At 41.9% G+C, this 22,325-nt stretch overlaps 3 protein-coding genes and 1 non-coding gene across 10 annotated transcripts in view; 1 reads left to right on the forward strand and 3 right to left on the reverse strand.

Annotated features, from left to right (window-relative positions):
• DDX25 (DEAD-box helicase 25) overlaps positions 1-7,379 on the reverse strand; it is a 20,930-nt gene extending 13,551 nt beyond the window's left edge. The window contains exons 1-7 of one of the 2 annotated variants that reach the window (XM_060605157.3): positions 7,361-7,379; positions 5,161-5,227; positions 4,864-4,905; positions 4,236-4,371; positions 2,163-2,255; positions 1,972-2,074; positions 356-470 (exon numbers count right to left, since the gene is read on the reverse strand). In XM_060605157.3, coding sequence (XP_060461140.1) covers positions 356-470; positions 1,972-2,074; positions 2,163-2,224 — 280 coding nt within the window. In that variant the 5' untranslated portion in view covers positions 2,225-2,255; positions 4,236-4,371; positions 4,864-4,905; positions 5,161-5,227; positions 7,361-7,379. Of the gene's footprint in view, positions 1-355; positions 471-1,971; positions 2,075-2,162; positions 2,256-4,235; positions 4,372-4,863; positions 4,906-5,160; positions 5,228-5,882; positions 6,009-7,360 lie in introns of those variants that run through there. The other variant, XM_060605156.2, reaches the window with a different exon arrangement.
• On the forward strand, positions 7,210-16,499 carry PUS3 (pseudouridine synthase 3). 2 transcript variants are annotated; one of them, XM_081790353.1, is made up of 5 exons: positions 7,210-7,253; positions 13,711-14,137; positions 14,250-14,815; positions 15,721-15,911; positions 16,053-16,499. In XM_081790353.1, exons 2-5 carry the CDS (start codon positions 13,763-13,765, stop codon positions 16,361-16,363), a joined length of 1,443 nt encoding a protein of 480 aa, XP_081646479.1. In that variant the 5' UTR covers positions 7,210-7,253; positions 13,711-13,762; the 3' UTR covers positions 16,364-16,499. The 2 variants fall into 2 exon arrangements, with proteins under 2 accessions (XP_081646479.1, XP_060461143.1); XM_060605160.3 differs by lacking the exon at positions 7,210-7,253 and adding an exon at positions 8,501-8,629.
• HYLS1 (HYLS1 centriolar and ciliogenesis associated) lies at positions 9,388-21,378 on the reverse strand. Of its 5 annotated transcripts, none has more exons than XM_078432933.2 (4): positions 21,239-21,378; positions 18,231-18,274; positions 13,068-13,186; positions 9,388-10,679 (listed from the first exon to the last, which is right to left on the reverse strand). In XM_078432933.2, the coding sequence occupies exons 3-4, from the start codon at positions 13,079-13,081 to the stop codon at positions 9,758-9,760; spliced, it is 936 nt and encodes a 311-aa protein (XP_078289059.2). In that variant the 5' UTR covers positions 13,082-13,186; positions 18,231-18,274; positions 21,239-21,378; the 3' UTR covers positions 9,388-9,757. The 5 variants fall into 5 exon arrangements, with proteins under 5 accessions (XP_078289059.2, XP_078289055.2, XP_078289056.2 ...); XM_078432929.2 differs by having other exon boundaries at positions 9,388-10,682; XM_078432930.2 differs by lacking the exon at positions 21,239-21,378 and adding an exon at positions 21,075-21,229 and having other exon boundaries at positions 9,388-10,682.
• On the reverse strand, positions 15,312-15,445 carry LOC144613128 (U4 spliceosomal RNA). Its single transcript, XR_013550408.1, has one exon. It is a non-coding gene; the product is annotated as a U4 spliceosomal RNA (small nuclear RNA).
• Positions 21,379-22,325: the final 947 nt, after the last annotated feature.

A 22,325-nucleotide genomic window follows, 5' to 3' on the forward strand; every position in this document is an offset into this window, starting at 1 on the left:
TCTGACCTGTGTTTTAAAGATCTTTTTCTGCTATGCACATGAAATACTTTAATGAAAAAGTTAAACACCACAAGCTGTCTGCACAAAATGCCTGAGCCTCAAAAAAGAAATATATGTAAGCACCATCTTGCAGGATGTGGAAATGAAGTAGCTAACATTTACTGGGTCCTTCTTATGCTCCAGGCGTGCACACGGAGCGTCATCTGCACCGCTTCATTTCATTCTAGTAACAACCCTTCGGTACAGGTGCTGTCATAGCCCCCGCTTTACAGACAAAAAAGCCGGGAAGGGATGTAACATGCTTGCCGGAGTGAGGATTTAAAAGGTCAGCCAGGACCGGCTTTCTGGTACATACTGTGATTCCCTCGAATGGCGTACATCACTTGAACATCCACACAGAATTTTCCCATCCGTTCGACCACACGACCAGTCTGCAGAGCCAGTTCGTAAGTAGGAGCTAGACAGAGGCACTGTGAGAGAGAAAGGGTAAGTTGAAAGGCTCATGCAAGCCATCGTGCAAATCTGACATACAATTAAAGTCTGTTCAGGAAGAGGCACATGTGCAAAACCGGAGATTTTGGTTGACTAAAATATCTTCAATTGAACACAATTTAGCAGCTGACAGATCTGAGGTGAACGCTGAATATGGGTGGGGGAGAGAAGGGGCTGAAGGTGGAGAAACACCTTTTACATATTCCTCTCTAAAGAGTTATAGAGAGCCACAGGTTATGCTTTTTTTGTGGGGGACAGTGAGGTGTAGGGAGGCTGGGAATCCAGAAGAAAGATAATGCAAGATAAATCACAGCTTGAGCATGACCCTCATAACTTCTTGCCTGCTATTAAGTTTGCCTACTTCCAGAACACCCCCTGCTTGATCCACCGTATACAATGCTGGCAGAATATTCCCTAAAATTTTCCTGCTACTTCCACCCCTCTCTATCTGGTTGATGAATGAAGAAGCCGATGCAAGAAACTGGTGATGTTTAATGCATTTGTTAAGATCAGTTAAGAATCTGCGATACAGAGAAGAGGAAAACATAGCTACAGTGCTAAAAATTGTTTCCACACACATTTCTCAATGTGTGTTCATGCACAGTCTTTCCTGAAGAGTTTTTATTCATCATATCAAACCCTCCCTGAATATTTATTTCAGTGAACTTTTCTAAAAAAGCACAAAGTTTCAAATGCTGGGCATTAGTCATCCATCTCCACAGCTTATCCTGCTGATCAAACTGTAAACTTACCAAAAGAAGCCTTGTTTTCCCCAAGGCATAGAGTGCACTCAGTACTCAGGTACTCAGCTTGTCAAACGAGTTGATGAGTACAGGTTAGAGAAACAGGGAGAGAATACCACTTTCCATGAGTGGAAGCCAGACTGAGCACATGGCAAGATCCATTCCTGCCCCTGCTCAGTCACTCTTCACATCTGTGACCTTATGTGAGACACTTCCCTCCCCAAGCCCCAGTTTCCTCCTCTGCTAAAGGGGGAGGTGGACCAGGTGATCCTCTAGTCCTACAGTCATCACCAGTGAATGCTCACTTTAGGCCTAGCACAGCGCTAAAGAGGTACATTACTTAATCTGCACGACAATCCTATGAGGCATTCGTTCATTCATGAATTCATACATTCATGCATGCATTCAATGCTTAATGAGCGGTTTCTACACTGTGCTCAGAGTCAGGAATGATCCACGCCTTTATAGATGTTATCTTTACAGACAGGGAAACAAACATGGAAAGATCTACTAACTCACCTAAGACATTCTACTAGTAAGTAGAGAGGCTGGGATTGGAACCAAACTATAAAGGCAGTGTTCCCAATCACTGTCCCCTACTGCTGCCCAATGCTCTGTGATTTTATGAAAGAATGTCTATTCTAAATGCCAGCACATCATTGAAGTAATATGACCCATTACTACAATATCATTGGCATCTTCAAGCATTCCCATCTCTCCCTCAGCCTTTTCTTACCTGTGGGAACAATTCCAAGGTATTAACTCTGCTTAGCATTGCCAACACAAAAGCAGCTGTTTTTCCTGTTCCAGATTGGCTCTGGGCTATGAGGTTCTGAGGTCTGGAGAAAAGAGGAGATGCCTGGGTATAAACTGCATACAGGAGACTAAAAATAATTAAGTTGGGATAGCACTGCCCTGGAAACTCACGGGTGTGCCAGCATCATAGGGAGAGCCATCTCTTGGATTTTGGATGGTCTATTAAATCCCATTGCATAGATCCCTTTTAATAACTCTTCCTTCCTGTCAAAAGAAAAAAAAAAAAGCAAACAAAGCCTATGATTGGTCAGCAGCCTCCGAAATACAAACTCCAAAGGTGCATTTTTATTTTTTTTAATATATGAAATTTATTGTCAAATTGGTTTCCATACAACACCCAGTGCTCATCCCAAAAGGTGCCCTCCTCAATACCCATCACCCACCCTGCCCTCCCTCCCACCCCCCATCAACCCTCAGGTTGTTCTCAGTTTTTAACAGTCTCTTATGCTTTGGTTCTCTCCCACTCTAACCTCTTTTTTTTTTTTTTTTTCTTCCCCGCCCCCATGGGTTTCTGTTAAGTTTCTCAGGATCCACATGAGTGAAACCATATAGTATCTGTCTTTCTCTGTATGGCTTATTTCACTTAGCATCACACTCTCCAGTTCCATCCACGTTGCTACAAAAGGCCATATTTCATTCTTTCTCATTGCCCAAAGGTGCATTTTTAAATTAAGCCACTTTGCAACTGAGATTCAAAAGTAATATTTAGAAATATACAATTTATACCTCAAATTCCAAACATATACAATCATGATTGTACAGTTTTACCATTAAAATAATAAGCTACGCTACAAGCCCAGGCTGAGGACAGTAATAAGAGCCTAACAATGAACTTTCAGTTGAACCCAGCAAAAAAGGAAAAACCTGTCTGATAAAAGTGTATTAACTTGCCAGGAGAGCTTTATTTTCCACACAAGCAGAAAACTGAGATTTACTGTTTAATTCTTTTCTTTCCTTTTTTTTTTTTGTTTTTTGTTAAGTAGGCTCCACATCCAGCATGGAGCCCAACATGGAGCTTAAACACACAACCCTGAGATCAAGACCTGAGCTGAGATCAAGAATCCAACACTTAACCAACTGAGCCACCCAGGCACCCCTCTGTTTAATTCTTTTTAATGAATGACAAACTTTGATGCTTTAACAGCAATTTTCAGAGAAGACAAAATTATGTCGAGGTGATCCTTACATCAATTCTGTCTAGGAGTGGAAGACACAATATTATCTCATCCTTCTGAGCTAGCATTTAAAGAAATTTTTTAATGTTTATTTATTTTTGAGAGAGAGAGAGAGAGAGAGAGAGACTGTGAGCAGAGGAGGGGCAGAAAGAGAGGGAAACACAGAGTCCAAAGCAGGCTCCAGGCTCTCAGTTGCCAGCACAGAGCCTGACACGGGGCTGGAACTCACGAGCCATGAGATCATGACCTGAGCTGAAGTCAGACGCTTAACCAACTGAGCCGCACAGGCACCCCAGAGCTAGCATTTTTAAATGCATCTTTCCTGAGGTCTCATGATAGATGTTAGAAAGAAGATAAAAAGAAATAGGTTGGAACATGTCCACCTTCAATAACAGGCACATTTTGCATGCGGTTAATTGGCAGGTTATTGGCAGCCAGCTGTTAATCATAGGTAGGCTTCTCCTTCCATTTAGAAAATGTCTGAGCATTGGGATTTTGGATTTTTCCCCCCTTAAACGGGTCCCTATCAGTAACTCTTCTGATTAAAACACACTTCCTTAATGAGAGTTAACAGATCCCTAGCAAATGCAAACCCATTTGGGAAACTTATTCATTTTAATGCCATCTAAAACAAAATAGAATTAGGAAGGTAACAGCTTATAACTTATCTAAAGGAGGTGAGAGAGAATATTTGGGTCATCAACGTCCCTATATCTGTATCATGGTATGGCAAATAGTAATATAGCTGTGTTGAGCTTAGTTATCTCCCTTAGCATGTCAAGGTTAAAATATTTTACCATCAAAATGTTCTCAATTTGCTGCACAACTCAGGTATTGTAGTGCTCCTTTTTCAGCTATACTTTACTTGCACGCAAAATGTACACATCTCATTTTAATACTGAATATTAGAACAAGAAGGGTATTCTGAGAGTTTTATTATTAGCAGATTATTTTGTTCTGTACCACTCTTTCTGGCATTTTCCCACACAAAATGAATAAAAATACTTACAGCCGCAGCTCTTCAAATGTTTTCACTGAGTAGAGTGGAGAGCTGGGGTCCTTCTGTAAGACTTCAACTCGGTGACTGGATTCTACTAATGACTGCCGGATTAATTTGTTTAAGAGTGAATTGGCTGCCAAATCCACTAGAAAAGCAAAAATAAAAAAGGAAATATTGCATGAGTAAATCCAGCTTCCTAAATGACACCTAATAAATTGCTCCTTCCCATTCAGTGGTTGTATATCAAGCAACTGCTCCTACTCTTATCTTCCTTCTAAAAGAAGGTTCTAGAAAGAATGACAACACTGAGAGTTCCTTTTTACATGAAGATCCAGTTTCTTATGCTCTGCTGTTACACCAACCTCTGGCCTTAAGCAAGCCTACATCCATCACCACCAGACCTAATTTTGCCTTGCCAGCTGAAAATTCTTGACTCATTCCCGCATATTGCATTTCAACTCCCCCTAAAGAAATACAGCCTACTCCTAATTTAGTATTTCTTCTGAAATTCACGATTTATAAAGAAAATAGAGAAAAAGTCCTTTTTCACTTAAGATTATATTATTCACTCACATTGTGAAAGTCATAATTAATTGATACAGAATGCTAGGTTACGTGCAAATGAATTTACTCCTACCTACATCGTCTTCATCATCTTCTTCCGTGTTATTAGAACCATCTAAAAGGATGGAAAAGAAACAATAAATACCAAACAGAAATGTTTGTATGATCCCAATATCTCTCACCAACTCCACAGTGTGCACTGACATGAAGGGTCATCCAGTGGAGGAGTGGGTAAAAAGACAGGGAAGGTAGTGGAGGACGCTGAGTACTAAATTAATGGAAGTCTACGGTATTTCAGTTGCCAGGAGCCTGAGGAAAGCAATGCTTTTTAATTAATTGAGACCAATCTGCTTTATCTAACAGCACTCACCTACGTTTGGGACTGTAGTACTCCTGATACCCCGAAGGTTCTTCCGGGGGTGGATGAGGTTTGAAAACTATTGAAAGACACAAATTGCAATCAATATTAGGAAGCAAGCCACCAAGCAGCCCAGTGCTCCCCACTAGCTGGGAGAGACCACCCGAATATTGTTTCCTTTGCAGTTTCAGGTATTAATGGATTCTTTTCAGGAACAGGTCACCTGTATGAATTATGCTAAAATGAAGGAGACTTTCTGCTGCCCCTGTACCTTAAGTTCCTCTTTATAGTCCTCTAATCTAAATGTGGCAGTCCTTGGGGGGGGGGGGGCGGGGGGGGGGGAAGGGCGGTGTCACAGAACCAGCAAGGAATGGTAGATAGCAAAACGCGGTGGTCGGTAAGATGGAAGCTAGCCGAGGCCAAATGGTCAAATTGGGAGAACAAAAAACTCCGAGGTCTAGTTGGGACTATCAGCTGCTTTCTCTCCCAGGACTTCTAGGGGTCTTCGTTCTGCCCTTCAAACCAAAGGTCTTGCGTCTCTCGGGGTCTCCTTCCTCTGGCCCTCCCCCAAATCCTTACCACATCACCCCTCCACCATTTGACACCCCACGCCACACGCTAGCGAGGCTTCCCCTCACCCCCCCGCCCCCGCCACATCCCCCCCAGCAGATTTCCCTCTCAGAGTGAGGTACTGGCTCCCGCCCACTTCCCCTCCCCGCCTCAGCGGCGGTTACATGACTGTTCAGCCGCTCGCTCTCCGCCGCCCCGGCGTCGCCTCCCCAAAGTAACGACGCCATAGCCGAGATCGCAGCTCCCGCCCCCAGCACGTGCGCCCTCCCGTGGCACGAGGCAGTGCCCGGCCCCAGCCAGCGGCCAATGGGCTTCCCCTGGGGGCGGGCTTACGCGCCCGCGAGCATCCGCCGCGCGGCGCGCAGGCGCACGAGCTCCAGGGAGGTGCGGGTGGGGGCAGGGGGAGTTGTGGCCGCAGGAGCCAGAGAAGTGTGATCCTGGGGCAGGTTTCTATTCCACCAGCAACCCTATCCGTCCCAGGTGTTAGAAACGGGCGACGGGGCGCTATTGTCGTGAACATTCGTGTTCCCCTAACTTCTGCTAACCCAACAAAAGCTTGAGACTCTAAGCCTCCCCAATTTTCGCACTGATTCGCGAGTTCTACCTTCTTTAAGCACCACTCACTACAGACAATTCAGCTCACCCACTCCCGGTTTCAAGCACTCGTGCCCACGTTTCCTCCCAAATATCCGCTTCTGCATTAAAAGATGTCAGAAAGGCCAGAGAATTGCATAGGATAGTAAAGGGTCAGAATGAATGAGTTTCATTTGACAAATTAATTCAAATGCGAAAGATGAGAAGGGGGAGTGAAGTTACCCAATTTCTAAACTTCTGCCCCTGTTCAAATACCTGTGATGTTTCCACATACCGGCTTGTTTTAATTTTAATCCTGATATGTGCCCTTTGCTAAAACAATCCTGAGAAAACTGTTTTCCTTGCGGTAAAACCTTCACCTCTCATCCGCATCTGCATTATCAGTTTTCTAACTGGAATCTTTAGATTTGGATCAGCGTCTCTGCAGAAACTCACAAACCAAAAACCTAGTTATGATCTCTCCGTGGTGCTGAAGCACGACTCCCCAGCTCTGTTCGGTCACTCTCGGGCACCTCAATCGTTTGTTTTGAGGTTATCAAATTCCTTTTCAGCCTTTACATGTGGATTATAATAGCAAATGTTTTTGTCTTACAATGGTAACTTTTTACTCATTTAAGTAGATATAAAGTCGGACCAGGTTCTTTAATGTTAGTTTTCGTATACAGATAGCAGAGACTTGAAAAACTGCTTTTCCGTTATTTTATAGGACTAGATTTATCCTATATTTTATTCTTGTGTTAGCATAGGTCCCAGATTCTGCTTTGTCGGAGGGGAAATGGTGGTCAGACTAGAAAATATAAGGCAGATTTTGGCGTCTCTCTTGGAACTACATTTCCCACAAGGGTGGACTACATCTCCCATGAGACCCTGGGCGCGCGCGCAGAAGACGCAAAGTGACAGCTTCCTGTCTCGCGAAAAGCTGCGTGGTCGACAACCGGAAGGTAGGTAAGGGGATTTGGGGATGAATTATCTTCTGGGTTCTCCTAAGAGAAACGCTAAATGTGTAGACAGCTGGATGTTTCTCTTTTCCACTCCCCCTTTTACATACCTTGTTCTTGAAAGCGCTGGTGGGTGAATATGGGATCTCGCTTAGGACCCTGTTTTTGTATATGGTACTTCTTGATGCTCCTGGCAGAAAGTCGCAGCAGTAGGAACTTCTTGTAATTCGGTTTACTTAGAGGGCCCTTGCACTGTGGAGTTAAGTCTCTGCTGCCTCAGAATTGTTTGGTCACAAAACTTAATACTAATAGAGGTCAGGATTCCAATAGTCTGTAGGGAGGGAGGCGTGGCGACTTTTTAAAAAATTGTTCAGGAGATTGCTTTCCACGCGATTGCTTTTCACTGTTAGTGATCATAGTGCGTGTCTCCTGATCCTTCGGCTATTCCTCCTTCCCTCGTTGGTTTAAAATAAAGTTTATCACGGAGAACGCTTTCTACTACCCTATTGGTTACTAGTATTTTGAGATTTGAATCTTTTCAACTTCAAAAAACGTATTGAAACTCTAGCGATAGCTGATTATATTTACAGTCGATGGTCGGCGCACACAGGATTCCCTCGTTGCGGTAATGTGGCAGCCCCCTTCCAGGCGTTGGGTGTGCTGTGGTGTGCTGGAGGAAGCAATGCACATTGTCAGGAGTCTTGGACCCAAGTCTTTTTGCCACAAATCTTACTACCTGCTTAAGCCCTTTGGACTAGTTCTCTGGTTAAAGGGTTAAACTAGGTAACTAAAAACTATGTGTTGATAGTGGGCGTTGAGATAATATAAAGAGAAGTCATTGGTGTAATTTGCATATAAAAATGCCATGTGGCTTTCAAGGTTTTTAAAGAGGTATAAAAACTACCTTTAATCTCATTACCCAGTAAGGTTTTGATTTTTCCTTGTGCTTTGTATGTGTAGATGACTGTGATCATACTGTATAGTTTACAACTGGTTTCACTTAATTTGCACTTTGTCAATAGCTTCCCATTATTTTCAGTGGACAATATTCCTAATCATTTCACTGTTGGATAGTTTGCAATTTTTACTTTACAGTGAGCATATCCCACATCTATCTTTGAGTCACTGATTATTTCTTTCCCTGATAAATGCCTTCCAGTGGAACTGGATGAATGTGGCCCAAACATTATGGAGCAAGTATATTTTAGCAGATAGTAATGGTCAAAGTTGTTCATTTTTATGTTGCACAGCTGTTTTCCCTTGAACAAGCAAACTGTTTCTGCTGTCCCTCTGATGGCTTCAAATGCTACAAATGACAATCTCCAGATTCTAGATGTTCCTCGTTGGATTAGAGGCATCAAGAATAGAACCAATTTAAGGTGAACAGAATTAGCATTTTGGTCTGTACCCAAATAGGCTAGATTCACTTGGATATTTGTGTCTGCATCTAGTTACAGATAGTATTCGTAGTGAAGAAGTTCTGTTTAATAGTGGGAATAGCCTTCAAGCAACAAGCATAATTTCCAAGAAAATCTCAGTGGCAAATTATAAAAAGCATGGTATTCTAGAAGTGACAATTGGAGGGCAATGTATTTTTGAAGTAATTCTGGAATTAAACTTGGGTTAGAATTCTGTATGTCATGTAGTACTGTTACTGAGCATCTATTGAAAATCACTTGGGGCTCTTGGGTGGCTCAGTCGGTTAAGGGTCCGACTTTAGCTCAAGTCATGATCTTACAGTTTGTGAGTTCAAGCCCCACGCGGGGCTCTGTGCTGACAGTTCAGAGCCTGGAACGTGCTTCAGATTCTGTGTCTCCCTCTTTCTCTCTCTGCCCCTCCCCCACTCATGCGCACGTGCTTGCACACACTCTCAAAAATAAACATTAGTTTTAAAAAGATCACTTAAGTTTTCTGGATTTACTATGTTCCTTTAGTGATGGAGGATTATCTGTGTTGATACTTTCCTTCCTTCCTTTAAGGACTGTGTGCGTAAATGACAGTTTTTTGTTCCTTTCCTCTGGTGCTCATTATTTAAGTGGTGAGAGTATGATGGGAAGTAATGATTGGAAGGAGAATCATAACCCAGTTTTGAGATCATCTTACTTAGGAAGTAGTAGTAAGTAAAAAAAAGATCAAGTTCACAAAATCCCAAAATTCTTTAATGAGTAAGCTTAACACCCAGCAACTTTAAAGACAGCAACTCACACATTGGCCAAAGGTTAAAAACAGTATAGAAAACAAATAGTGCTATCTGACAAAGTGAAAGACCAGGTCTGTTTTTCTTTCTCTGGCATTTGTCTTGCAATTACCGGATTTGAGAGTGGTCATTTGGAAGTGAAGTAGTATTTAATACCAATGAGATATAGACTTAGGAAAGACCAATGGTAGGTGAAGTCTTTATAATGTTCCATGGGCTTTTAAGTTAGTTGTTTCTACTTAAATAAAAGGAAAGAGAGAAAGAACCAGGTTACCCCCAAACAATCCCATAAAAGAGGTTAAAAAAACACTTAAGAAGGAAAAAGAGGGAAGGGAAGCTTCCTGGGCATGACACCATTTGCGAGGTCACAACGAACACCCCAGCGAAGGGCAGATCTTTTCTTCTCAGTTGGCACTAGGTAATTGTTTGGAACATATATGTGCTGAGGCTTGGACTGGGGTTCTGTTCGAGAAAGCATCTGCTCTCGGACACCCCAGCGTAATTCCTTTCTATGATCTTCACCAGGTAACCTTATTGAGTCCCAGTCTCGTTTGTACTCAAAGTATCGGGCTACGCGGTCTACCTTGCCCCGGTTTCGGCTCAACTGGTCCAGCCTTGGGAGAATAAAGGACTTTGGTCGACTGGCAACAATCAGGTCTTGTTCATAAGCTGGAGGGGCCATTCCTTCTCTTCGTAGATAGCAAATGAGCTCATCTTGAGAAATTCCTCGGTATTCATGTGGTAAATTAAATTTTTGTGAAATGTCAGCTGGAGATTCCCTGTCTTCCTGGAACTGCAGACTCATCAGCTTTTGTCTTAAGTCCCAGAGATCCATATCGCTTTCTGTACCAGACTCCGATTCACTGATAATTGACTCATCTGTCACTAAGACTTCCCCTCCTGGCTTCTTCCGCAACACCTTTCTCTTCATCACTGGCTTTCGGAGTCTTTGAGAGGCCTCTGAGACTGTTTCTGAAGTGGCATTACTTTCTACGTGTGGGTACTGCAGTTGCACAGGGAGAGGCTGCTTTCCTGGAATTATTGAAGCTTTACTGTAGGGATCATATTGCATAGACTGGGCATCTCTCCTGACATCTCCCTCACCCTGCCTCGCACAGATATGGGTAAAAGCTGTAGTGGCTGCCAACATTCTTTCTTCTGGATCCATATTGGCCCATTTTTGTCCACTGGGTCCCATGAGTTCCTCCATTGCTTCCCCTCCACTGTAGGACCTTCTGGAAGAAAAAATACTGATCAGTTTTCTGATAATTCCCAGCTCATTAACTGTTCATTCCCTTCTTGTGTGTTATTTTATTGTAGTCAAATGGAGAAAGAATGGCTAAGGCAATCATAAATGTAATAGTTCTGTAATAAAATACAGATTTTAGAACAGGGTAGCATGGTAGCGGTTTGGAGGGGCATTAACTCAGCTCCAGAAAATCTACCAGCTGCTTTCATTTCCACTCTCTTGTTTGCTCCCACTTTCTAATGCCTGGTAGTTCTGCTACCTGTAGTAGCTCCTAGGACAGTACAGGTGAGGCAGAAAAAGAGCTTGAGACATAATGCTTAACATATATTATGCAACTTACACTGAGGAGCACTTTGTGTAGCTAGCATTGTCCTATGTGCTTAACATTTACTAATTCATGGAATCCTGTGAGCTAACTGGTACTCTTATTACCGGTTTTCCACAGATGAATAACATGAGGCATAAAGAACTAGTCCAAGGTTACACGGCTTGTAAGTGATGGAGTTGGAAGTCTAACTCATGCAGTCTGGCTTCAGTCCTTGCTTTTACTGATGAGAGTGATTTAATCCAAAACCATCACAAAGCAGTGATATGCACATAAACACTCGTATGCTTAAGTGATTTTAATGTGTCATTAGTTGCCAAGCTAAATCTGTTCATCTCAGTACCCTGTCACTGAACTTTTAAACCCCAATCAACCAGCCAAATGCCCAATGCTAGTTTTTGGAATGGATCTAGGATAGGGAGCTACTGCCCACACTATTTCCTGTATCCCTACAATTTTTCTTTCTTTCTTTCTTTTTAATAAGGACTTTTATGCCCTACAATTTTTCTTTTTAAATTAAATTGAAAAACTAGTACATGCACATGGGAATTTTTTTTAATTAAAATATAGTTGGCATACAATATTCATTAGCTTCAGTTGTACATTTGACAAGTTTATAGGTTATAGTAAGCTCACTACAAGTATAGCTACTATCTGTCACCATGACATGTTATTACAATACTATATATACAATAATGACTAGATTTCCTATGCTGTACTGCACATGGTCATTTTAAATAAGGATTCCCCACTTCCCCCACCAAGTCTCACTTGCAAAAGGTAGTTTCTTACACTTTCTCTAGTAATCTTCCATATTCATATGTACATTTTTATACCATAAAGGAGCATATTATACAACTCTTCTGAATCTTTTTTTTTTTTTTTTAACATTTATTTATTTTTGAGACAGAATGAGACAGAGCATGAGGGGGGAGGTGCAAAGAGAGAGGGAGGACACAGAATCCAAAGCAGGCTCCAGGCTCTGAGCTGTCAGCACAGAGCCTGATGCGGGGCTTGAACCCAAGAATCATGAGATCATGACCTGAGCCAAAGTCAGACGCTTAACCAGCTGAGCTACCCAGGCATCCCGCAACTCCCCTGAATCTTAAAGATGGTCTTGGTGATCCAGCGAGATCAGCACACATGGACTTCATTTTGTTTAAAGTTGTACAGAATTCTGACATATGGATGTGCCCTAATTTATTCGTTTCAGCCCCTGATTTAATTTAGGTTACAGTCTTGTTAAAAATGAATGTTCCAAGTATCTTTCAAGTTTTTACATACTTGTGCAAGCCCACGTGTATGTAAAATTTCTAGAAATGGAGTAGGTGGGTCAAAAGATATGTGTGTGCTCAATGTGATGGATGTTGTCAACTGCCCTGTGAAGAGGCTGTACTGACAGCATCTTCCAGAGCTTGCTTCTCCATTCCCTCTCCAAAGTGGTGTACTGTCAAACCTCCTCTGCAGTCAGCTGGATGAAAAATAGTTCTCCTGTAAATGGTATTTACATTGAGTAGAACTGAACAACTTTTCATACACTTTTATCAGCTGTTTTTCTCTTTTTGTATGAAATGCTTTTCCTTTCCCATTTATCTCTCTGGTTGTTGGACTTTCTCTTATTGATCCTTAAGTTAAAACAGATGTATATATTTTCTGGGCTTCTATAGTATCTTACATAGAAACGCCTTTCACATTCCAAGACTATAAAAGAAAAGTTTTCTTCTAGTATTTGTTATAGTTTCATTTTTTTTGTATTTAAACTTTTAACATATCATAGATACAGAAACTCTCAAAGGCCAGAAACTAAATGAGGTACCCAGATAACATAGCCTTAGAACACATTTGGTGACAAGCCATATAAAGTGACCACCAGTCATGGACTGTCTAGCACTGTCCCAATTTTAAGGATGTAGTATATTCAACGCTAGGATTTTGAAATATGTCAGGAATTTCAACATGTTAATTACATTTTCCAGATTGACTCTTCAATAGCTAGAGGTATAGAACAGAAATTCAACTTAAAAAAAGATCACAATGCTTAATTACCTTCTCTCTGCCATCAAAACCACTTAAGAGTGGGAAACCCTTGACTTCAGGCTCTCCTTGCAATATGAAGTACAATCATTGACAAGTTTCGTCAGTCAGGCTAGCTTCTGCCGTACCACCTTTAAGACAGAACTGAGTGTTAGAGGACAAAATATACAAGCCACTCGTTTTATATGAAATACTGGAAAGCAGTGGAAACTGAGTAGACATATATATTCCATATGAACAGATTTTAAGATTAGAAAGAGTAGACAAGTGTAATGAGAAGTCAAAAGGAAATGTTTTAAGGAAAAAATATCAAAAACATGATCATCATCAAAAAAATCATCACAGCTAATGAAGCAGAGAGAAATGGGATCTACAAATATTTTCCCTAAATTCTGACTAAACTTTAACAATGCCATTTCTTGATGCTCCTTTCCTTTTCCCCTGTGAACTGGCCAGACAGGATAGAAAAGAACAGTTATCTATGGATGATCAACCCAGAACAATTAATCTAATGCTTGTCTCCCTGGGCAGAAGCAAAATATATCCTTTAGGCATTAAATTAAATCTTAGGTACTATTTGCAGATGATGGAATGATATGGACATCACCAAAGTAATCCGCATTGAAACTGTTGTATCCTTTTACTCTTTTTTCAGGTAGAGTGGACCTATACGATTTCTTTATTCCTGGGGTTGGTTGTCTTTTATCATGGCTGAAAGTGACATAGACAGAACCCAAACTGTCAAACTCCTAAAAAGAGTACAGGAACTGGAGCAGGAGGTACAGAGACTTAAAAACGAACAGGCCAACAACAAAGACTCAACCGTGAGAGAAAATTCTCTAGGAGCTGGAAAAGCTAAGCGTGCATTTGATTTCAGTGCTCATGGTCGAAGACATGTAGCTCTAAAGATAGCCTATTTGGGCTGGGGATACCAAGGCTTTGCCAGTCAGGAAAACACAAACAATACAATTGAAGAGAAACTGTTTGAGGCTCTAACCAAGACTCGACTAGTAGAAAGCAGACAGACATCCAACTATCACCGCTGTGGGCGAACAGACAAAGGAGTCAGTGCCTTTGGACAGGTAAGGGCCACTATACTGGTTCTTAAGGCAAGTGATCCCCATGTATTCTAGGTGCACTTACTAAGGATTCAGATTGTGTCTTTAAAACAACCATCTTCCTTTAATTCCATAGGTGATTTCTCTTGACCTTCGTTCTCACTTTCCAAAGGACAGGGCTTCAGAGGATTGTAATTTAAAAGATGAAGTCAGTGATGCTGCTAAAGAGATCCGCTATACCCACATTCTCAATCGGGTACTCCCTCCAGACATCCGTGTACTGGCCTGGGCCCCTGTGGAACCTAGCTTCAGTGCTAGGTTCAGCTGTCTTGAGCGGACTTACCGCTATTTTTTCCCTCGTGCTGATTTAGACATTGTGGCCATGAACGATGCAGCTCAGAAGTATGTTGGCACACATGATTTTAGGAACTTATGTAAAATGGATGTAGCCAACGGAGTGATCAATTTTCAGAGGACTATTCTGTCTGCTCAAGTACAGCTAGTGGGCCAGAGCCTGGATAAGGAGAGATGGCAAGAACCTTTCCAGTTATGTCAGTTTGAAGTGATTGGCCAGGCATTCCTTTATCATCAAGTCCGCTGTATGATGGCTATTCTTTTTCTGATTGGCCAAGGAATGGAGAAGCCAGAGATTATTGATGAGCTGCTGAACATAGAGAAAAATCCCCAGAAACCTCAGTACAGGTACGTTAAAAACAAAAGACAATTGTTGCTGTTAGAATATTTTTAAATATATTAAATATTTTAAATAATTAAAGGTTAACATATCTTCTCCCAACAACTGTCTAATTAACTAGGTCACTTATTTTGTCTTCTTGAAGCTTTGAATCTAACTTGGAGAATGTCATGAAATATGCAGGAGGGCTATCTTTTTCTTCTCTTGTTGTTCTATCCCATTAGTAAGGAATAGGTATTTGGACCAGTCCCCTTAAATCAAATAACATTCATTCCTAAATGTTTTTTCCCCTGAATTTATTTTAAGGGTATTATTATTAGGTTCTGGTGAAGTTTAAAAGTGAGCATTCAAACTATTCATATAAATCTTCCTTACTTTATATTATTGGGCAGTCATACTACTGTACTTTTGAATTTTTCCTTATTTTCAGTGTCTGAAATGGAAAGAAAGGTAGGAAGAATAGACTTTTGAGACTAGGCCGAGGCCAGACAGACTAACAATTCATTTCTAAAGCAGTGAAATCTAGTTTTTTACTTCATACTATGCAAAATTAACAAGTTCATAAAAATGTTTTCAATTAGCAATAATCACACCTTGGATAAACCTCACTGGCTACGATACTGCAAAATCAACAAGTCGGGAAAAAATGTAAAAAATAATGTTATAGCATTATGGTTGAGGCCTAACCAGTTGATTCATGGTTTGTTGTGTTGTGTTTTTGTTTTTGTCTTTCAAATATAAAGTTGTTCAAGGTTAGGGATGGTGTTTTTTGCTTTCTTATCTGTTACTCAGTACTGACAAAGATTTTCCCCTCCTTTTAATCCAACTACCTCCCCCCACCACTTGTATTTGAAAAACTGTTGGATGGCTGCTGTGTATTTTCATACTGTTTCTTGTCTCTTTTTCCCTCTAGTATGGCTATAGAATTTCCTCTAGTCTTGTATGACTGTAAGTTTGAAAATATCAAGTGGATTTATGACCGAGAGGTTCAGGAGTTCAATGTTACCCACCTACAACAACTATGGGCTAATCATGCTGTGAAAACTCACATGTTGTATAGCATGCTACAAGGACTGGACTGTGTTGCAGTACCCTGTGGGACAGGTATGACAGGGGAAATCCTAAGAGACGATTATTTACCAGAACCAAAGTTATGTGGGGTTATGCGAGCAGATTTATGTAAAGTTTGGAGGTGATTCTACTGTGGTAAAGTATCCATGTAACATATGACTGTATGTATTATAGGACCAGAGATGGATGGAATGATAGAATGGAGAAATGTTAAGCCCTCTGTCATAAAGCAGACCAGTGCCTTTGTAGAAGGAGTGAAAATGCGCACATATAAACCACTAATGGATCGTCCTAAATGCCAAGGATTAGAATCCCGGATCCAGCATTTTGTACGTAGGGGACGTATCGAGCACCCACATTCATTCCTTGAGGAAGAAACAAAAGCCAAAAGGGACTGTCATGATATAATGGAGGAAGAAAATACTCTTTTGGAGAAACCAACAAAGAGAGTCTGTGTTGATACAGAAATTAAAAGCATCAGTTAACCATAAGAGAATCTAGGAGGCAACAAGCAGCTAGTGGTAGGTGGAGAGAAAGAAATACAAGAAAATACGTACTACAAGAAGTCCTAAAAATTCAGATTATCAGCTCTTTGAAAAAATAAAACAAGAAACCCGCCCCCCCCCCCCAAAAAACCCCAAACCAAAAGAACATTAAGCCCTGTGAAGGAAGCTCCTACTTGAGTAAGAGAATTCAAACATTCTCATTCCTGTCCAAAAGGATTAAGAGATGGAAGAAGCAAAAAGCAATTGTGAAATGGGGTTTACATACATGTGGAAACCTGTGCCTCAAATTCATTAAAGCCTGATCCTACAAGTGTCTAACTTGTTATGCTGTTTGTTTATTTAATTTTGAGAGAGAGAGAGAGGAGAGAGAATCTTAAGCAGGCTCCACGCTCAGCACTGGGCCCAAAGCGAGGCTTGATCTTACGACCCTGGGATCATACCTGAGCCAAAATCAAGAGTAGGATGTGCAACTGACTGAGCTACCCAGGCACCCCTGTTATTTTTGTCTTTTTAAAAAGCAAATGGGGGCGCCTGGATGGCTCAGTCGGTTAAGCGCCCGACTTTGGCTCAGGTCATGATCTCGTGGTCCATGAGTTCGAGCCCCGCGTCGGGCTCTGTGCTGACAGCTCAGAGCCTGGAGCCTGTTTCAGATTCTGTGTCTCCCTCTCTCTCTGACCTTCCCCCATTCATGCTCTGTCTCTGTCTCAAAAATGAATAAACGTTAAAAAAAAAAAAAATTAAAAAAAAAGCAAATGAATGGAGCGCCTGGGTGGCTCAGTTGGTTAAGCATCCAACTTTGACTCAGGTCATGATCTTGTACTCTTGTGAATTTGAGCCCTGCATCAGGCTATGTGCTGACAGCTCAGAGCCTGGAGGCAGCTTCGGATTCTGTATCTCCCTCTCTCTCTCTGCCCTTCCCCCACTCATGCTCTCTGTCTCTCTCTCTCTCAAAAATAAACAAATATTAAAAAAATTAAAAGAGGGGCGCCTGGGTGGCTCGGTCGGTTGAGTGTCCGACTTCGGCTCAGGTCATGATCTCACAGTCCGTGAGTTCGAGCCCCGCGTCGGGCTCTGTGCTGACAGCTCAGAGCCTGGAGCCTGTTTCAGATTCTGTGTCTCCCTCTCTCTGTGACCCTCCCCCGTTCATGCTCTGTCTCTCTCTGTCTCAAAAATAAATAAAAACGTTTAAAAAAAATTAAAAAAAAAAAAAAAAATTAAAAGAAAAAATCAAATGAAATATTCACTACTCCTCTGAATTCTCATAAAGAGCTTTGCCTGAGTGTCTTATTTTTTAAAAGAGAAATTAAAAGTAAGAAATTTAGTCCGTTAAATATTTGATACATTGGTTTATACCAGGCACAATACTACCTGAAAATGGCCTAACTCAATAAAGCACAGCATCTCTTAGAAAGCTTATCAGTCTAGTGCTGTGTGAGCCACAAATGGTCTCAGTTGCATAGTCATCATCTTCTTCACCACCTTTTACATAAGTTGCAAACATTCTTGGGGCGCCTGGGTGACTCAGTCACTTAAGCCTCCAACTCTGGGTTTTAGCTCAAGTCATGACCTCATGGTTCAGCAGTTTGAGCCCCACATCTCCACTCTGCGCTGACAGCATGGAGCCTGCTTTGGATTCTCCCTCTCCCTCTCTGACCCACCCCTGCTAAAAAAAATCTATCTATCTATCTATCTATCTAGATAGAGATAGAGATATATAGATAGCCTTCCTCTTTAATTTTGATGTCAGGATCCTTTTGTTTTTAATGTAATCATTGAGTATAGTAGAATATCCTCACTTAAACATGGAAGGACAAACCAAAGCATTTTATTTTTTTCAATTTCCTACCTTATTTCAATGTACCTCCACTGCCATTAGTTTTCGAGAAAAACCTGGAAAAGAAGAGTTTAAGAAATCACTATTTTAAAAATTCAACTTTAAAGAAACGATACATGGGACAAAAAACACTAAAACGCCATGCTTGGAAGATTCCTTAGAAGCAAAGGAGTTAGAGGATTAGGGTCTTAGATCTTAAAATTCTTTCAAGGTTAATTAAACTATACTATCAAATCTAGAAGAATAAGCATTTAGTGACATTTAAAAAAAAAATTTTTTTTTAACGTTTATTTTTGAGACAGAGAGAGACAGAGCATGAGTGGGGGAGGGTCAGAGAGAAAGGGAGACACAATCTGAAACAGGCTCCAAATTTTTTTTTTTTTTTTAATGTTTATTTTTGAGACAGAGAGAGACAGAGCATGAATGGGGGAGGGGCAGAGAGAGAGGGAGACACAGAATCAGAAGCAGGCTTCAGGCTCTGAGCCATCAGCCCAGAGCCCGACGCGGGGCTCGAACTCACGGACCGTGAGATCGTGACCTGAGCCGAAGTCGGACGCTTAACCGACTGAGCCACCCAGGCGCCCCTAGTGACATTATTTTTTTGGTAGTTATCATAGATACACTCAGGACAATCATCACAGATGAAGCAATGATGCATCCTAAAATGTAACTTTGTAAAATTACTTACATTATCTGAGGTAATATCATAAATTTCAGTTTCTGACTCACGGTATGGAGTCAGAAGTAGGCCTTAGATCTTATTTTCTTCATTGGAAAAATGGAATTAAATGAGATTATATACATTATATATGAACATACAACACATAATATGTATTATATGTAACATAACACATATATGGTATGTATACAAATAAAATGGTGCTTTGTGAGAGGTATTACACCATTTATTTCAATGTTCATGCAATACAAAACTACCTACTAAAAAGATAAAACAGAATAAAGCAGGGACAGAAATGGAATAGGACTCTGGGCTAGGAGGATCTCCAATACTAAAGCCCAAAGAGATTTTTTTTAATGTCATATCTACTATACTATACAGTGATTAACATGTTATTTTGTTTGCATTTAAATTATGGCACACTCCTTTTTCTTCAACGTATGAAGAAGGGTGTTTGCAAATAGTAAAACATAAACTGTAGTAAAGCTCATAGGTAACTGTAAATTCTTACTTTTTAATAAAGACCTGATAATCCTTTCCCTTTACTTAGGAGGAACCTGTCACATAGAAGCTAGAGCAGCTTATATTTTGTAGATACTGATAATATTGACCAAAATACCCAGTAGTGCCTTCTCTTCAAAAATCCTAAGCAACTTGGTATCCCAGGTTTAGTAGTTCCAAGTGCAAGGATTTCAAGGGTGAAAGGGGAGGATTTTAAACTGGGATACTAGTTAGATTCTAACCATTACAGGGAGGCTACTGTAGAGTTACAACAAATTTCTCTACCTCTGGGGAGAAGTAAGCAAGTAGCTGAAAGAACCACAACTTTGGAACAAAGCAAGCAGCTTAAAGAACCACAACATTGGAGCAAAACAAGAGAAAACAAAACACCCAGCAAAAGTCAACCATAATCCAAGGGACAACTGGGGAAAATATGTGCAACAGGTTCAAAGTCACTAATTCAAATTCCTCTTAGAAAGCTAGTAAAAGGTAAATGCACCAGAATAGGGGACCAGAATAAAGGAAAGACAGAAAATTTCCCAAAGAAATAATGACTAATACACACAGAAAATGTTTAATCTCATTAATAACGGAAATAAAGACATTAAGATGCCTTTTCAGATTGGTAAGATTTTCTCATACCCAGTGTCAGTCGGAGTGTGGAGAAATAAGCACCCTACACACTGGGTGTGTGTAGATGGGGGGATATCAATTTTTCTAGAGGGCAGCTTGGCATTATGAGTCACAATTTAAACTGCACCACAATGTCTAAGCCATAATCCACTTCCAAGAATTATTCTAAGGAGATAAATTGAACAAGAATGCAAACATGTATACATACATGTAACCACCACCATGCTATTTTATGATGAAAGAACTGGAAAAACAAGTGTCCATCGTGAGGGGACTGGTTAAATAATATATTGTACAGTAGTGCCATTGTAAGAAGTACCATGCATCCATTAAAAATGATAATGCTTTATCTATATTTGACAGTCACATGCTCCTAAAATATTACTAAGGCATAATCTGCTTTTTAAATGACTATGCTTTATCATATTTAAAACAATTACATAAAACCAAATATATTTTATGAGTATAATTAGGTATATATACTCAAAACGCATATATCTGAAGGGAACCCAAATATGAAGTGGGTTTTTTTGATGGTTATCTGTGGCCCAGTGGAATATCTAGAATTTTCTTCCTTTTTTCCTTTATACGTTCGTTCTTCTTAGATTTATTTCTAAAATCAACGGGACGGTATAACTTTACAATCAGAAAAAAGGTTTATTTTCATCTGGGGTAGGGCTACAGGGTTCGTTTTTCCACCCTATCCTAACTCATTAGCGAGAGAGCTGCTCGCACGGTTACACCCAGAAGTTCACAAAGGGCGCAACTACCGGCTGGGAAGACTGGTCGCTGCACAACAACAAAGGCCACCTGGTGCCCACCTGGCCTGGGGCGCGGTCGTCGCCTCGGATGCTGGCGGCCTCCGGGGAACCCGGCTCCCGCGGCGACACCACCCCCTTCCCCTGCAGCCCTCTGGGCTACGGAGGTGCCAGCCAGGGCAGCTATCGGGCTGGCAGTGGACGTCGGGCGCGCCACGGGAGCCCACTGTGACTTCAAGGGGCTCAGGCACGCCAAGTGCACAGCACGACACAGCTTACACCAACCTTGGGAAGCAGTAAACCCGGGTTTGGAAGGTATGTCGGACGTGAGACGGCGCACCAGTGAGGGTACTCCCATTCCGTGCTATTCAGACCTCGACCTCTCCGTACGGCGGGCGATCGGCCCCCGTGGGCCCGTGGGCCCCCTATTCCAGTCTCTACCCGCTTACCGGCCCCGCCGAGGTCCGCTCGCCGCACCGACTCCCGCTGCCGGCCTAGCGAAGCTCCGCAGGGTTCCGTTAGCGTCCAGCAGCTCGCGCAGGCGCACGGCACACCCAACCTCGAAGCTGCAGTTAACGCCTGGCCGCCGCGGTTTAAACTAGAAGAGCGAACCTGCATCCTCGGCCCCGCCCTCCAGTTCTTCTATTGGTTCTGACCATGAATGTCTTCCATGTCTACATTCTGATTGGTGCCCATTTTCTCTTGCCTTCCTCCACTGGCGGGAGGAAGCCCGGGATTTGAGGCGTGGATTCGGAAATGTTCGAACCTCCCCTTGCTCTGGCGCGTAACCCGGAACTGTCTCTGCGGCGCCTTCAGGCCTACGGGTAGAGGAGGGGACTCTCTAACCTCGGTTAACGGCAAGTTAGCTGAGTTTTGGGAGGGACGGCCTTAACGTTCCGTTCATCTCAGTGGAACGAATGTCCGCCCTTCCCAATTTTGGGCGGCCCCGGGGGGTGGGTGGCGTTGGAACTGAAGGTCCTCAGAGCTCAGCTGGAGCATCTCCAGCCTCCAGCTTTTTCAGACAGCCCCCCTGGGGTCTGACATACGCAGGTTCTGTGCACACTCTTTGAATCCTTTCCGTGGCTTCTGATTTGACGGGTTGCTGTGTCTCCCGTGCGTACCAATGTAACTCTGCACTTGTGCTCCAGCCATGCTGACTTCTTGCTAGGGTTGGCACTCACTTGGGGTTTTCCTTCGGAGTGCTCCCGTCTGCTCCCGTCTGCTCCCGTCTGCTCCCTTGACATAGCCATACTCCTTAAAAAAACGTGTGTGTGTTTGTGTATGTACCCGCTTTGGGAATTGCTGAGGATGAGATCTAGAAAAGAAAATGAGTCCCCACGACTCAGCATTTTCTAGTCATTGCCCTGCAACATAACTAAACAATTTGTCCTGCCAAGTCCTGAGCGTTCTGGATCCCAATTTACACAAATAGGCGCTGGATGACAAATTTGTATTATTTCTTAAATCCAGGATTCAATGAGAGAGAGAAGATCATATTTAATCCACTTCACATTGTTGCATCCACACGACTCCTGA

This window comes from Panthera onca, chromosome D1, assembly GCF_046562875.1.
Source record: "Panthera onca isolate mPanOnc1 chromosome D1, mPanOnc1 haplotype 2, whole genome shotgun sequence".
NCBI classification, from domain to species: domain Eukaryota; kingdom Metazoa; phylum Chordata; class Mammalia; order Carnivora; family Felidae; genus Panthera; species Panthera onca.

Coding starts and splice junctions, on each gene's coding strand:
- PUS3 (XM_081790353.1), top strand. CDS start 13,763: ATGGCTGAAAGTGACATAGACAGAACCCAAACTGTCAAACTCCTAAAA. Junction 14,138..14,249: donor GAGTCAGTGCCTTTGGACAG/GTAAGGGCCACT, acceptor TTAATTCCATAG/GTGATTTCTCTTGACCTTCG. Junction 14,816..15,720: donor CCCCAGAAACCTCAGTACAG/GTACGTTAAAAA, acceptor TTTTCCCTCTAG/TATGGCTATAGAATTTCCTC.